Below are 16,520 nucleotides of genomic sequence, written 5' to 3'. Positions count from 1 at the left end.
GTAGCATTTCTCAAACATTTCGGCTAAGAAGATTTTCATTCCACCAGCTCAAGCTACTCTTGTGTATTTACAAAGTTCCAGCGATGTTAGGAGGGAATGGAGAATGGAGAACTCTCCTATAGGTTCAAGGCATTCTAACTGAAGAGTCACAGTGTAGTTAGAACAGACTGAATAGACTCTGAGCACATTTGACAAGAATGAATAAAGTGATAAAATTCCTTAGCGGATGGCTGAGCTGACTATGTATGACCTTGAGAAATCAGAATGGATACAGCAGATGACATGCCTCTACAAATCATGAAGGTCTGAGAACCTGGACTCTATATAATTTATATTCTTCATCTCTCCACTCTTGTTTCAGACTCTAGAACATTTGTTTCCAAATTAAATAAATTTACTTTATCTAGAAAGCGGAGTTTGTAACTCTGACCTAAAAGCGCATCCCTTTTCAGCTTTTCCCCGCCGAGATGCTTCTGACAATATCTCTGGTTCATGAGGGGTTTAACACCAGGAGTGTGATAGTTCTAGTCAAATTTCAGTATGAGTTTTCTACCACACCTTTTCCTTTCACTTAACTTTCCATTGTTATGCTTGAATTGCATAGTGGCATATCCTCCTTTTAGAGAGTGTTAATAACTGGACAACTGGACAGTCTTGATCAAAATGTAACATTTATGCTTTTTTATTTATTTATTTATTTATTTATTTATTTATTTATTTATTTGCTTCTTTGTAATATTCTAATTGTAAGTATGTTCTGATTCACTGAGATAATCCCGGAAATGCCTACTTTTTTTTATATGGTACTAGCTTAATTCAAACCAAATTATTCTGAAAAGTCTAACCGGATGTTGTAGCTCGGTATCGCTGCCACATTGACTCCTGTAGAAGTGAGTAAAGGAGCCGCGGTGACTGGAGAGCGGCAGGCTGCGGTCCTCATTCCACGGAAAGGGTTCTGTCCTGCCAAGCAGAGCCCAAACCATCAGGGGTCATCATCTTGTCTATTGTCTGGAAGAGGAAGAAAAACGCCTGCAACGCGCGCCGCCATGTAAAAGTCTAAGGAAGAAGCGATTTTTTTTTTTTCCCCAAACTGAGAGAGTATTTATGGAATAAAACCAGGTATGGCATTGCATTCAGTCTGTGATCTGTAATGTGATCACATTTAATTCTTCTAATCTTTCTCGTTTACGGACTGTCATGTTATGTCTCGTGTCATGTGGAAATGTCGCAAACTGAAAACAAAGACGTGCTAATTCTAACAACGTGCCAGCGCTCAATGCAGACTGAGTCTGTGTGACAGGATGCAACAGTCCTGTCGATCCATCTTGGAGGTAACAAGCGACCAAACTGTAGCGAGCTATATTTACCTATGGGCAGGAGGAAGGGAGGAAGGACGTGGTGATCAAATAAACAAGAATCCACGCAGAGGAATGTTGTTATAAGGGTGTTTCTGAATCAAGTGTGTAGTAACACATGGTTTTGGATGTCCCATCAGTTGCTAAAATTTGCAGTCTGGAAAGGGAACATTTGTAAAGAAAAAATAAACCGAAACACTGCATGATGTTTTATTTTAACACAGAATATGTGCCTGCAGACTAAAGCTGGTCACTCCCTTTTGAAAACACAGAAGGGAGGAGATGACTTAGAGAAGCCCCAGATGTTTTCTCTGGCATTTTTGAGCTCCACTAATTGTTTTTATTCACTCCAAGGACTCCATAGAAGTTTAAAGGGGCAGTTTTGATGTCAAATCTTCCTTCCTCAGGACATGCAGATGTTTCATGCAGATGAAACAAAATGGCTTGGTGAAAATACTGCAAACACCCCCTCTTATTTAGTTCAATCTAAATCTTTGACTTTCTTGAATTAGTTTAGCAGACAAACGAGGAAGAAATAACATGCAAGTGTAAAAAAAAAAAAAAAAAAAATCCCTCAGCATATGCTTTAGAGGAAATAAAGCCGTGGAGATGTTTCTGCACATTCACAAGTGTTGATGCCGCCACAGTGGCAGTGGGCTGCTGTGTGGGCGCTGGAAGCAGAGGATCTGTGAGGAGGCATGTCTTGTGTGCGGTGAATCAGCCTGCTATTAGCAGTACACGTGGGAGCTCTGGCAGACAAGGTCGACGAATTAAAGGTGCCAATATCTACCTGAAGAGAAAATGCAAATGCAGGGTTTGATTGCTGACAGTTTGGTGCACTACAGGTTCAGTTCAGAAAATTAGAATATCATCAAAATGGATGTTTGTTTCAGTAGTTCAGTTCAAACAGATTCATTATATACAGAGTGTTATATTTCTAGTGTCTATTTTGGTTTATTTAGATGTTTAAAATACACAATTTAGTTTCTCGGAAAATTTTAATATTACATAAACCAGTTTAACATCTTATTTTATGACTTAGTGATGTTGAAGAGGATTTTCTGGCGTCAACTCCCTTCACAGGGAGGCTAAGCCACAAAAGATAATTGCTAATGAGATATCCAAATATTAAGTGAAAGTTGAGTGGAAGGATAACACATGGTAAAACAAAAAAAGTGCACAAGTGAAAGGGGTAACATTTGCCCAACAGATGGTCATTGCCACCTTACGCAAGGTCAAGCCATAAAATTTTATTGCTAAAGAAGCTGGGTTTTGATAGAATGTGGGGTCCATTTATATTAATGGAAAGTTAAGTGGAAGGAAAACGGTGCACAGGCAACTGCCTTGATTTCCTTGTGAAGCAAAGTTAATTTAACCTTTCGTTGTGTCTCGCAAGGGATGGACTTTGGCTGCAATCAGTGCGTTATTAAGAGCAACCGCTCACAGATGTATGCCGAACATGTGCCACAACTGCCTTTCTTGTTTTAAGCCACCTCTGAATAAGAGACACCAGAAATCTTTTACCTCGACTATATCTACTGCTAAAGAGAGGGATATAAGGGACTAAAAGAGCAGACGAAATTTAAATAACAACCACCATACTATAAGCGTAACCAAAGACTTTATTTTACTGAATACAGTCAACTGAAGTGACCAAAATGCCGGCAGCCAAGAAAGACAACATCTGACCTAAACCCCCCAGAGAAAATATGTAGCACTGCCAAGAGGAAGATTAGAGATTAGAGACACCAGACTCAACAACGCAGGCAAGCTGAAGGCTCCCATTAAGCAACCTCAGCCTCCTTAACACATCAGTCTTTAATAAATTGACCTACATTGGTCCACATTTCTGCTTTTAAAAATCAATTTGTTTCTCCTTTTTTTTGTCTTTTCTTAGAAACAGAATTTTGAGTTTTTACAAGCTATGACCTGTAAGTACGTAAATTAACTGATGTTGACTTATGCAAACAACATAACACAAAGTTATTTTTTTTTTCTTTTTGAATTAAATTATTGAAATAAATGAAGTCTTAATGATCTTCAAATTCATTGACTGTCACTTAAACATCTGAATCCTTGTGAAGAAAAGGCACGTCGTACAAAAAGGGAACTTCTACCGTTAGGCTGACATGTTTCTCACGTGCCTAGTTTCCTGTCCTGGGAAAGTCCTTTCCTTCCCTTTGAAAAGTGTTGTGGAAAAAAAAAATACTTTAACAAGAGTCTGGATGAGAAGAAAATAAGAAATATATTAAAACCTTGCAAGTCTGTCAAGTCTGCTCTGACTAACAGTGAATTCTGGCTTCCTTTTATAGCTTCTGGTCAGCCGGTCATATAGCAGCAGGTTGTCGCCGTCTCTGGGTATTTCCCAACAAAGAGAAGAAAGGCTTGATTGGATTATAGGTGTGACTGTTTGATTGTTATGCACCAAGGATTCCAGGGGAGCCCAACATGGATGGGTTGGGGAAGTTACACCTAGATGCAGCTTGACCAGTCTCATGATAAGATCATGCAGACACAATCTAAAGCACAAGAGGGGTGAGGAGCACATTATAAAATTTTCCTCACAAAAGTTCCCAAGCCAACCTTGGAAGTTCTGCTCAAAGGTCGCACTCCAGCCTGCCTGACGCGTCTTAGTCATAACAGAACCAGAATCCATTTAGCACAACTCTCCTAACTGTTAAAATTCCCCTAAATTTCAGGCGTCAACTTGGGACTTTTGCTCCTCAGCTCCTAATCAAAGCGTGATGTACTGAAAGTGAAAGAAGAAACAAGATCACAGAGCATAACTGCTTTTAGCCTGAGCAGTGCAGGGAGCAGTCCATCCTTTTGTGTGTGTGTGTGTGTGTGTGTGTGTGTGTGTGTGTGTGTGTGTGTGTGTCAGAGATGAACACAGCTCTTTGAAGGGTATTCAGAAGGCCTTTTGTGAACAGCCATTGTCTGCCTGCTTGCTGCCACGGTAACACTCTTCACAGTGGCAGCAGGACTAAAATGCTGCAGTCAGAATTGACAAATGTCTCACCAGAAAATGTGAGAAAATAATTCCAATTTTTACCTTAACACCACGCAGCGATTTAAGATCTGATGTCGCTTTTTTTTTCTTTCTGCCAAACACTTTCAGAAAAGCGACTCATACAAGCAATTTGCAAGCTGCTTGTTTCTGTAGTTTAAAAGCAGTAACGGCTCTCAGGGAAGGCATCATTACTGCAGGGTAAAGCAGAGCACTTTATGGTTGTTTTTGCATGACCTTTCATGGTGTGTTTTGTTTTGTTTTGTTTTTTTTCCCCTCATGTTTATAACTTAGTGCCACATCTGTATATGTGATGCATTCCAAGTGTGAAATCATCAGCAGAGCACATTCAGCAACCCAATATTAAAACTGAGGCTCCTCCGAAATCTATGGTTTAAACATTTATATTAATGTTTTTAGGGAAAGAGATTCCCTTTTTTAGCCTGAATTTGACTGTGGGAATGCGCTTTTTCAGGAACTCAGACTGGAGTTTATGGCAGTTATTAAGAAGAAGGGGACTTTGCTCTGTTGTTTTTGCCAGAAAAGGCCAGTTGTGCAGTACATGTGTCCATTTGTGCCTGCACTAAATATGTGGGGTTTTTTTTTTTCTTTCTGCACAGTTTTGTCAATGCATTAATTTTCAACGGGTGTGCCATATTCACATAAATGTTAAGCCTCGTTTGAGCTTAATACCTTTGCAAAGAGTTTATTATTTTTTCATCTTGTGAATCTCTATGCCACTAAAAGGTCACTGAATTTGCTGAAGATGCTAAAGATGAAACTCAAATTTCAGTAAATAAAGATATCATTAAAAGTTAAATTTATTTTGTAGTTGTTTGATTTAAAATGTGAAGCAAAATACAGATTTATTTTACTTTATAATCATGCAGAAGATTTTTTGGTTTGACAGTTGTCCAACAGATTTTTTTGTCAGATGGACGGCAAACCACAAAAGAGCATTGCTAAAGAAGCTTGCAGTTTCAATCACGATGTATACAAGCATACTAATGGAAAGTTCAGTGGAAGAAAAAGGTGTGGTAAAAATTGAGACAAGTGACGCTGCGTCCAATGATGTCAAAATTTACGAACGTTATGTCCCTGTGCTCTACAATATGTGGGATCAATGCTTGGCATCATGGTATATAAATAATCAGCACATGGCACCACTGAGTGGTAAAGGAAGCCCACATTACTTTAATGCCAGGCCTCAACTTCTCTGAATTCATGGGTATGTAGTATCACATCCTCATCTCTTTATTACCACACTCCTCTCACTTAACTTCTTGTTGATATGTTTGGATAAAGCGCTCTGAACATTCACCTTTTTCAGCAGAAACCGTTTGTAGCTAACCCTCCCACAGAGAGGGATCTCAGCTAAGTCAGCAGCATGGTTAGCCGAGTTGTTTGTGGAGACTTGACTGTCTGCAGGCCAACTGTCAAGTCTTCCGCATTATTTTTGGAAATATAATCAAAAATGAGATATAAACGCTTGAAATATAACACTCTGCGTGAATATCTCTAGATACTGTATGAGTTTTCAATTGCATAATGAAACAAAGCATTTTCACATCATCAAAACTCATTGTGGACCAATTGAAAATTTACATTTTTAGAAATCATCCTCATTCCATCTTTCCATGGACGGCAGTAACATCTTTAAAAAGCACAGTTTATAAGCGCTTCGTTTAAGGCTGGCTTGTTTGTGGGGATTTCCAGTCTTTTCATATAGCAGAAGAAGTTTAGTTCACAGCAAAGTTTTTCCTTCAGATGGCTCATCCTTGAAGATGATATTTGTGCTGTTGGGAAAAACAGAGCAGCCCCAGTTCACAGCTCTTCCCAACAATCCTGGATCGGTTGCTCTACAGGCAGTCATGAGTTTCAGGATGCTTTGGATCTCCATTCATCATGACCTTCCCGTTCCTGTTCACTGCCATTTCCTTCTTACGTAACAGACAGTAAAAGCTTTAGGAAAAACTTTGGTTTAACTTCACCCTTTGTTTGCTTCGCCTGGTGTTCTTTTGAGTTGTTTTTTTATTATTATACAAAAGAAGAATAACATGTACTCATCTTTGTTAAAATGTTGAAGTGAAGGTTTGAATTTTCTCTTTCTTTCTCCTCTAGCTTATAAACGATCCCTGTTTTCTCATAGATTATTTAAAGTGACAGAAGTCTTGTTCCAAAGGGACCAAATTGTTGCGTGCCGCTGTCTTTTATGGATTAAAACGCAAACTCTCTGAGTTGAGCTTACTGTGAGATTAAGCTGGAATGTTTGGCAGAGCTTCTGATGACTGTACTGCTGACATATCTTTTGCTCATCCACAAAGTGCAGACTTGCCGTTTCCCGTTCTCTATTCCCTCCGATAAGGCCGTCTGTCAGCCTGCTTCCTCTTGTTTAGATAGATGTGACTGCACTGTATATATAGCAGCCATGGTTCTTGGATATCAGTCCCTGGCAGGCCCTTTTAGCCGTCTAAAATAACCTGTCATCGCTTCTAAAGAATAGTTGAAAGGAAATGTGGATTTTCGTCCTCTTTTACTGACAAAAAATTTAATGCTTTTCATCGCTCTGCCCTGCAGGTCAGCCAAGCACCATGTCAGGGATGTCCGATGGGAAAAAGAAGTGGGCAGCGGTCAGGGATCGCCTGGGCTCCTCTCAGGACTCCGACACGCAGCAGGAGGCCAACCTGGAGAGCGCCGACCCCGAGCTGTGCATCAGGCTGCTGCAGGTTCCCACCGTGGTAAACTACTCGGGCCTGAAGCGTCGCCTGGAAGGCAGCGACCAGACATGGATGGTGCAGTTTCTGGAGCTGAGCGGGCTGGATCTGCTCCTGGAGGCCCTGGACCGGCTCTCGGGCCGCGGGTGCTCCCGCATCGCCGACGCCTTGCTGCAGCTCACGTGCGTCAGCTGCGTCCGAGCCGTGATGAACTCGTCAGCGGGGATTCACTTCATCATCGAGAATGAGGGCTACATTAGGAAGCTCTCGCAAGGTGGGTTCAACAAGCTTTTCTCGTTGACATGTGTTCATGTCTCAGACGCCTCGTTCAAGCACGTGCTCCACTTCATAGTTTTGAGTTAATTTAAAAAAAAGAAACCGAGGGACAGTTAATCACCCCTTTCCAATCTTATATAATGTTTGTTGTGTTGGTCATAACCCACAAGATGAAGGGATTCTCTGTGACTCATCCTGCTGAGCCGAAGTTTCCTGTCATGCACTCACTGCCTTGCAAAAACGTTCATACCCCTCAAACTCTTCCTCTTTTTGTCACGCTAAAACCATAAACCTCAATGTGTTTAACAGAGATTTCACATGGTGCACAGAAATATTTATTTAGGATTTCTGAATCTTTATTGGCAAAATAGCTGAAAAGATTTGTGTTCGTTTTTACCGAGCAACTTTAGACGTCCTACTCTGGACTTTCTACGAAATAGCTAAAGGTCAAAGAATGCCCCGTTTATTTGCAACCATCTTCCCTTCGACTTTAACTTCACTATCCCGGCTGATGAAAAGCATCTGCACAGCATGATGCTGCCATCACCATGCTTCACCATGGTAACCGTCTGTTCAGAGTTCATGTTATTTTGCATTTATTTTACAAAATGTTGCTTTGTCATGTGACCAGAGGAGATTCTTTCACACATCTGCCTCAGCCCTCCACCCACACATGGCTTTAGCCAAACCGCACAAAGTACATCTTCTGATTTTCTTTCAACAGTGGCAGATTTAGTCAGATTTATGGAGTAAATCATGAATAACTGTCTTTTGTCTCCTGAGCCATAAATCTCTCCAGCTCCTTCATAGTTACCATTTTGGTTTGCAGTTATACCAATTTCTATGCATTTTCAGGTGTTCAAACCTTGAGGCATTGCTTTCTATTTTGTTCCTGCTTTAAATTCATGTTTAAGCGATTTTCAATGTTCCTTAGATGCTGTAATATTTTCTAGGAACCATTTAAGGTCAACAGCTGTTTTTTTCTCGATAATAAGAAAATATTACACAATTTTCTAATGAGGTGTCTTCTTCACATATAAATAAGTGTATCAGATCAAAAAATGGATTAGTATTGATTTTTTTTAATTTATTTTGCAAATGAACAATTGTTCCCTTCCAGTAGAGTGAAGTTGGAAGACACTGTACAGAGCAATGTTTCAGGACATTCTCAGACCACTGTAAATATTGGACTCTTATCTGAGGCAAAATGCCACATGGGTTGCAAAGTTCAGTTTGAGTAATCTCAAAGACAGCGAGACAACGCATCCTGCTTGAACTTAAGACAATAATTAGAGTAATGAGGCAGAAAAAAAAAATTATTTACCAAACCAAAAGTGTGAGAACTTAACTTGACAATACAAATATTCTGCAGCCTTGGACACCTCGAACATCATGGTGAAGAAGCAGGTGTTTGAGCTCCTCGCCGCCCTCAGCATCTTCTCTGCAGAAGGTCACCGCCTGGCTCTGGATGCTCTGGATCATTACAAGGCAAGCAGAATGGCTGCATCTTCCACATGCTCACCTGCTTTGGAGCTGGCGCTAGCTAACTGGTTCCTCACTCATGTCCGATTCTCCCTCTTCCAGGGCTTGAAGACACAGCAGTATCGCTTCAGCGTCATCATGAACGAGCTGCAGGGCACAGATAACGTCCCATACATGGTCACACTCCTCAGTGTCATCAACGCGCTCATCTTTAGCACAGATGACCTGAGACAGAGAGATAAAATCAGAAAGGAGTTCATCGGTAAGTTGTTCAGTTTACGAACAAGGTGATCGTAATGTTTTGCCCGTGGACGCAGAAGGTCAGCGGCGTTAGCTTTGTAACACATTTCTTTGCCACTGCGTCTCCAGCTAAGAATAGGTCCAATGGCCTAATTCTCACACAAAACGCCTGAGAACTAAGTGTGTGCAACATTCTGTTTTCACAAGTTTAGCAGCACAGCTCGTGCCTGAGAAACTGCCATCGGTCTTGGATGGATGGATCAAACTAATTTAAGAGTTTAATCATGTCTTTAAGATGAGGTGCCATCTGGAAATCTGAGCCTTAAGAAACACACATTGCTCCCCCATAGGATCAGCACCCAGAAATCAGTGTGGCAGACAAGGGAGCTGCAGCTAAACAAACATGTCAGCTCCCACCACATCAAAAGCAATTAGCCACCTGATTGACCCCTCCTACTATATGATTGCTCACCTGGGATCTCCGGACATTGATGCCGAACTAACAGCACCCAAGTGCTGAAGGATTAAGATAACCTTAGAAAAAATCTAAAATATGAATGTTGTGATAGTTTGAGCTTTTTTTTTTTTTTTTACTGTTTGTTTTTGCAGGCCTCCAGTTACTTGACAATCTGCCAAAATTAAGGTAAGCCTGCTGTCTTGTCCTCTTTCTCTCTATCTCTCTATTAATAAAATGCATGCAGTTTATTTTATCAAAGTGATTAACAGGCTGCAGGTACTGCTTGATCTGCCTCTAATGGTACTTGGAGAAATACTCGCATAATAATTTGCAGGACAAATATGGAGAAAAGAAGGTTAGCTGCATAGGCTTTAGCAGTCAAGAAGGCTGTTTAAACACTTTCACCTCTGCCTCATTAAAATGTTTTTAACTGATTCCCTGCGATCTGCAGAGGTACAGAAGATATGGAATATTATTTTTAACAGGATAAGTCTTGAAAATAATTGCATGTGTTCTCAGAATGTGTTTACTGTACTATTTTCTAAAAGTTAGTCATCTATCTGAAATATTTTTTTATTTTTAAGTGAAAATCATAAATGTAAACTAATCACACAGGCTCATAATAAACTGTATAAAAAGACCATTTTTATACAGTTCTCTTTATGTGTTAATTTCTTTTAACATACCTGTGCATACTGCAGTATTTGGTAAAACAAAGAATAACAAAGTTGAACCATGTTTTTTATGAGCTTCTAAACCACAAAAATCCCGGGGTGCTTTACTGAGATATTTTAAATTTTAGCTTTGGATTGGAGACAGAGATTTAGAGCTTGAATTAAACTGATTTCACTCTACAATATTTGGTTTTTAGGGATCAAGAGGACGAAGACTTGATTATTCAATGTGAAGCTTTCGAGGAGGCAATGGCGGAAGATGAGGAGGAGCTGCTGCGAGTGTACGGAGGCATCGATATGAGCAATCACCAAGAGGTGTTCACCGCACTCTTCAACAAGGTGAGTGCAGCAAACGGCTGGCGTTATCCAATTAAGTAGAAAGTGAATAAATACAGGCTTCGGTTTCATTCGGGGCAGTGTAGATGATGTGTTAAAGTACCGCTTGTAAGCCCAATTATTAATCGAATATTGAACTCTTATTGTTAGAAACATTGCAGCTCCGAAGGACAAACTTCATTGCAGTTTCTAATTGGTTTGTACCAGAACAGCAGANAGAAAACATGGAGAGAAAAAACTGATTTGGGAGCAAAATATCTTTTTCCTTTTTTTTTTAAACTTAAAGAGGAATTATCTTTTCCTAGGAAATAATCTGTCATCATTACATCAAAATATTCTTTTTAGAGATGTCATATTTTCAAACAAAACAAAATCTAACCATTTGCAATGGGAACAAAAACACTTGGATTAATGGAACAAGAGCAATTGTGTCCTTTCCATATTCAGAGAAGTATGTGAAGCGGCTGCAAAGTTGCAGGTTTCAGATTTTATCCATGAGGATTTTTCTCCCATGTCCAACTCGTATGTGTGTGCAGATGAGCAGCTCTCCAGCCTCCCTCCAGCTGCTCTCCATCCTGCAGTCCGCTCTGTTGCTCGGGCCGAGCCGAACCGACATCTGGCTGGCTCTGGAGTCCATCACCAACAGAGCCATACTCCTCGCTCAGGATTGTGAGTCAGCACTGCAACGGCAACACATTCATTAAAGACGACACTCAAAGGAGGCTAATAGCATGATTAACGTGCGAAGGCGAGCATTTACCCAGGAAGACGGATTTAAGTGCATCGTTAAAGCGAGGCTGAAAGCTTTTGTTGTTGCGTGAGAAATGCTTTTAAGTGTCGTTCGTTGCTGTGTGCGTTTGTGTGCTCCAGCCCAGATGGAGTCCTGTGAGAAGATCATGCAGCGGCTGATGTTCTTCAAGGGGAGGAGCTGCGAAGGCCACCATGAAATAGACGGGCTTGTGCTGAAGGCAGACAAGGCTGTGCAGACCGGTCTGGATCAGGAGGATGGAGATGAGCAGGACACCAACACAGCATCCACTCAGAAGCCTCTGTGTGCCTCTCCTCCACCGCCACCACCTCCACCTCCACCGCCGCTACCTGGAGGGTTGGGTGGGCCGCCTCCTCCACCGCCACCCCCTCCACTGCCTGGAATGCCTCCTCCACCCCCACCACTACCATGTGGTCCGGGCATGCCTCCCCCTCCGCCACCATTACCAGGAATGGGTGGTGCACCACCACCTCCTCCTCCGTTACCCGGGATGCCTCCGCCTCCACCTCCTCCGCCGGGGATGATTGTGCCTCAGAGTAGCCAGATCCTGGGCTCCAGTACCCCGTCAAAGCCAAGCAGATGCCCCACTCTGAAGATGAAGAAGCTCAACTGGCAGAAACTTCGCTCTGTCGCAGGCAAGTCGTCATTGCATTCTCGTACATCTTAAGATTAACTCGGACTCGGGTGTTTAACGTCGGCGTGAACGTTTTCAAAAATAAACTCCTTCTAAATGCAATAGAACCGCAAGACTTGTTTGTTTTTCAGCCTGCCGTTTATATGGCATTTGCAAGCTTAGGGGCTTCCTTCAAAGGATTTTCCTGTGACACTAACCAACAACCTAAGGGTTGCTGCTGACATGCTATACCCCTGTTCAGCTAAACGTATTCCCTGATGGCTGCTATCTCTTTTACTTGAATGCCACTGCCAAAAGGTAAAAAAAAAAGTTGCCTGTTTCGTTTGAGGAGCAGCACAACAACCTTAATATTTTCACGAGGCCTCTAAATTCCCCACATCTCAATCCTTTAAAGCATCTTGATGATGTGGTGTATTCAATGGACTCCAGACCTCTGCTGCCACAGGACACCATCAGAGGTCTAACGGAGTCTCTGCCTCAACTGGTCAGGGCTGTATTGATATCAGTAACAGAGATTACACACTACTAGGCGGGGGGGCATAAGGTTAGGCCTTATCGGTGCATCTTTGACTTGTTCCATCATGCCCAGAACCTCAGGGAAATCCCTAGAACAATTTGAATTCCTTATTTTGTAAACTCCCAAACTCTTTTTCTTCCAGAAACTCTGGAGTTTCTGGAAATGTAAAAATGCATTTTACATTTTACCCATGTAAAAATGCATTTTACATTTTACCCATGTAAAAATGCATTTTACATTTTACCCATGTAAAAATGCATTTCACATGGGTTTGCCTTTTACTTTCATAATTGTTTTGCAGTGCAAAATGATGGAAACACTAACTTAAAAAAACCCAAAAAACTTTATTCCAGACTTCACTGTTTTCACAGATGAAGAATTGACAGTTGTGTAATTCCAGTAGTTTCTAAAGAGACTTAAGGATTGTATGCAATTAAAATGATTGAAAATTCAATTGAAGATGTGGACTCTTTTGTATCTGATCTTTAAGTCAAGTTTTTTTTGTATAGCTCATTTCAGCAACAAAGATGTTCAAAATGATTTGTACCATTAAAAACATATTACTTTAACAAATTATGAAACAAGCAGTAAATATTACATTTTGTTATGGAAACAGGTGGGTTGTGGGTTTTCCTTGATTTAAAGTGATTAAGCATTTCAGCGTCTTTGTAGTTTTCTGAAAGTTTGTTCCTGTTTCATGGTGCATAGAAACTGAATGCCACCCCCAAACTGATGCCAATGAAGGATTCATCAAAATAAACAATTTCTTCTTTTAATCCTTGTTTAATTTCCAGAAAGACTGCATTTTTGCAAACCAATATTTGAGTATAACATTAATCCTAATGATCCTAAATCAGGTTTCCGTTCTCTTTTTTTTTCTCTTCCCCTCCATGAGCGCAGATGGTCAGTCCATGTGGGCGTCGGTTCAGAAAGAACCGCCTCCTCATGAGCCAGACTACGGCAGCATCGAGGAGCTCTTCTGTCTGCCGGTCACCGAGCCCAAAGACAAGGGAGCAGCTGCTCCTGTGAAGAAGGAGCCCAAAGAGGTGAGCACTTCAGAAACACTACTTCAGACAGAACGCACGCGTGTTTTTTGTCAGCATTGATTAAAAACGCATTGATCTTTGTCTCTTCTATGTGTTCTATAGATAACATTCATTGATCCAAAGAAAAACTTGAATATGAACATATTCCTGAAGCAGTTTAAATGGTGAGATTTTACTCTCAATTGTCTAAAAAAACCTATTATGCATCATGCTATATTTCTATAAGTATCTTACTTGTTTTTGTTTTTTTATGCTCAGCACAAATGAGGAGTTTATAGCCATGATCCAGACGGGAGACCGAAGCAGGTTTGATGTAGAGGTGCTAAAACAGCTTATGAAGCTCCTACCAGAGAAGCATGAGGTTTGTTGCAGTCTTTACTCAAATAGATTTGGCACACCTGTCTGCTAACTCATTACCTATTTTTGAAGTTTTATTCCTTATGTATTTTTGGCGTAGATTGAGAATTTGAAGTCCTTCCAAGGAGAAAAAGACAAGCTGGCGAATGTTGATCGCTTTTACACCTCCCTGCTTAATATGCCATGGTAAATTTCAGCTTTATTTCTAGCTTTTCCGCACATTTTTAGATTGCCTCAGCTTGATTTCAAACATCATGTGTGGTTGGATACGTGCACGTCTTAATGCCGTCGAAAGGTTTTAATCCAGGAATTGATTAAAACAAAGTGAAACTTGTATATTCAGTATATATTGTATGTTCAAATATTTCAAGTGTTTTTTTATGCTTGTGGCTCAAAGCAAATGGAAACTCAAAATTCTGTTTTTCTGAAAATTTGAATATTTTATGAGGTACCAACAAAGAAATAAACAGTAATTTTTGTAATTTTTTTTTTTTTTTTGGCCCACATGCAGCTACATTTTACACTGCTCAATGATGCGTTAAGTGTATTTAATGTTTTTTTTGCAGGAGATTAACATGTAAATAGTCTGATTTTTAGCAATAACACTTGCTGGATAGCTGTGGCCCTACTCCCTTTGAAGTTATGGGAAAATATTAAGAAATGCATCCACTTTTGTAATATTTTTAATTTGTCTATAATTTTGCCCTAGTCAAAAATAAAGTCTCCCTCTGTGTTGGTGGGTAAAATTTGAATCGTTCCTGAATTGCAGTTCAGGGCTGCAGAACAATAAGTTCAGAGACGGCAAATGGCCCCCAGAAAACTCCTTGCACAACCCAGTTGTACAGCATATCTCATAAGTCTTTTTTTTTTTAATTGCACTTATGTAATCAAATTGTCAGAGACAAAATTTGTTTCCATCAGCTGCAAGATGGAATCAAAATACTGATGTACAGGAGTTTCACTGTTTGAATCCGGCTGCTGAAATGGATGAATGTTCTGGTAATTTCAATGATTGTGACGCACCTCTACTTTACACGTTTTCCTGTCCATGTCCTCAGTTATCAGCTCAGAATTGAATGCATGTTGCTGTGTGAGGAGACGACATCACTGCTGGAGATGCTCAGGCCTAAAGTGAAGCTTGTCGAGGAGGCCTGCCAGTGTAAGTACACTGGCAGTGCATGTCAGTTGAAATGCTTAAACTGTATGTAACACTTTTTTTTTTTTTTCCCCCAGCTCTCCAGATGAGCACGTTGCTGCCCAGTTTCTGCAGACTCATCCTCGATGTTGGAAATTTTCTCAACTATGTAACAACCCCCTACACTCTTTTATGCATTTACTTGAGGTGATATTTAGTCATCGTGTGCATTTTTTTTAAATTGCCAATCTACTTTCAGGGAAGTCACACAGGAAATGCTGAGGGTTTTAAGATCAGCTCTCTGCTCAAGTTAACGGAGACGAAGGCCAACAAGAGCCGTATCACGCTGCTTCATCACATCCTGGAGGTATACATACAGGCTAGCAGCTGTCCAGACTTATTTCCCTCTCAATCAGTCATGAACATGTTTAATTACCCACTTTGCGTCTTGTTTTCCAAAGGAAGCAGAGGCGAACCACCAGGAGCTGCTGGCTCTGCCGGATGACATAGAGATATGTCAGAAAGCAGCAGGGTACAGAGATATTTATTCATTTTCATGACTTTTTTTTTCCTTTGGTACTTGTTATATCCATTTAGATGAGGATTAAAAATTGGGAACAAAATAGTTGAGACCACAGCTGAGGACTGCAGAAGACTGATCCTGGGCGGCAGTGCATATTACACTGGTTGCAGAAAACACATTGTGATAGTTAAAGTCCTAAGCTTGACTTTTAGTTCTTGAAATTAAACTTTGAGGCCATTTAATTTATCTTGTGAGGAGGAAGAAGGTAAAATCAGGGGTTTAGAGAGTTAAAACCCAAAGGAGAAACTTGGGCTTTGTTTACATGCATGTCTGGAAACCGTCAGTATTTTTGGTTGTTGATTGGGGAAAAGTTCCACGTTTAATATCTGCATCTGCTGTAGTAGCCATTTCAGGGCACTATATGGCGCTGTGACCCTTTTTTTTTTTTTTTTTTTGTCATTGCAGTTCTTCTTATTAAAAGTCCATTGAGTATCTAAAGTGCAAAGTGGCTGAGACACTGAGCAAAATTTGTTAAAACTAAATATTGTGGCTTAACATGTAGAGGGATAATTTGGTGAGAGTGGTTACTGATTATCACCATTTGCAGATTTAAAGATGTTTAATACTGATGGAACCCACAGAAAAATGATCACTCAATCTTTTTTTTCTGTCTTGAAATTGATTGGTCACACATCAACTTGATTGCTTTGTAAAATTCCTAACTCTTTAACTATGACAGACTACTTCTTAATTATGACAGATCACTATCAGACATGGCAAACCTAAATGGCTCATCTATATATAGTAGTTTTTCCTGTTTTAGAAGTGTGTCTTGTTTGTTTAAAAACTGGTTTATCTGCTTTGGAGAGAAAATTGGAAATGCAACCTAGGATGTATTTTTTAACTTCAATATTTATAGTTTTTTTTTTTTTTTTTTTTGTAGCTCTTTTTCCCAGTTGTTTTTATTTAGATTTTCTGATTTTTAAAAATTTTGTAAC

General features: G+C 40.2%; 1 protein-coding gene across 6 annotated transcripts in view; it reads left to right on the top strand.

The window, feature by feature from the left end:
• The first annotated feature begins 885 nt into the window (after nucleotides 1–885).
• Nucleotides 886–16,520, top strand: part of LOC106953640 (inverted formin 2) — a 23,484-nt gene continuing 7,849 nt past the window's right edge. For 3 of the 6 annotated variants that reach the window (XM_015042544.1, XM_015042541.1, XM_015042545.1), the window contains exons 1-16: nucleotides 892–1,119; nucleotides 6,940–7,350; nucleotides 8,725–8,840; nucleotides 8,937–9,096; nucleotides 9,684–9,717; nucleotides 10,403–10,544; nucleotides 11,078–11,210; nucleotides 11,412–11,945; nucleotides 13,362–13,507; nucleotides 13,610–13,671; nucleotides 13,766–13,868; nucleotides 13,965–14,050; nucleotides 14,923–15,023; nucleotides 15,098–15,168; nucleotides 15,259–15,366; nucleotides 15,461–15,531. In XM_015042544.1, the coding sequence (XP_014898030.1) occupies nucleotides 6,954–7,350; nucleotides 8,725–8,840; nucleotides 8,937–9,096; nucleotides 9,684–9,717; nucleotides 10,403–10,544; nucleotides 11,078–11,210; nucleotides 11,412–11,945; nucleotides 13,362–13,507; nucleotides 13,610–13,671; nucleotides 13,766–13,868; nucleotides 13,965–14,050; nucleotides 14,923–15,023; nucleotides 15,098–15,168; nucleotides 15,259–15,366; nucleotides 15,461–15,531 (2,264 nt within the window). In that variant the 5' untranslated portion in view covers nucleotides 892–1,119; nucleotides 6,940–6,953. Of the gene's footprint in view, nucleotides 1,120–6,939; nucleotides 7,351–8,724; nucleotides 8,841–8,936; nucleotides 9,097–9,683; nucleotides 9,722–10,402; nucleotides 10,545–11,077; nucleotides 11,211–11,411; nucleotides 11,946–13,361; nucleotides 13,508–13,609; nucleotides 13,672–13,765; nucleotides 13,869–13,964; nucleotides 14,051–14,922; nucleotides 15,024–15,097; nucleotides 15,169–15,258; nucleotides 15,367–15,460; nucleotides 15,532–16,520 lie in introns of those variants that run through there. The other 3 variants (XM_015042543.1, XM_015042542.1, XM_015042546.1) reach the window with 2 other exon arrangements.

Source organism: Poecilia latipinna, unplaced genomic scaffold (genome assembly GCF_001443285.1).
Source record: "Poecilia latipinna isolate Pla-1442-1.1 unplaced genomic scaffold, P_latipinna-1.0 Scaffold594, whole genome shotgun sequence".
NCBI classification, from domain to species: Eukaryota; Metazoa; Chordata; class Actinopteri; order Cyprinodontiformes; family Poeciliidae; genus Poecilia; species Poecilia latipinna.
Note: the sequence above shows the minus strand (reverse complement) of the source record. Positions and strands in the feature narration are given on the sequence as shown.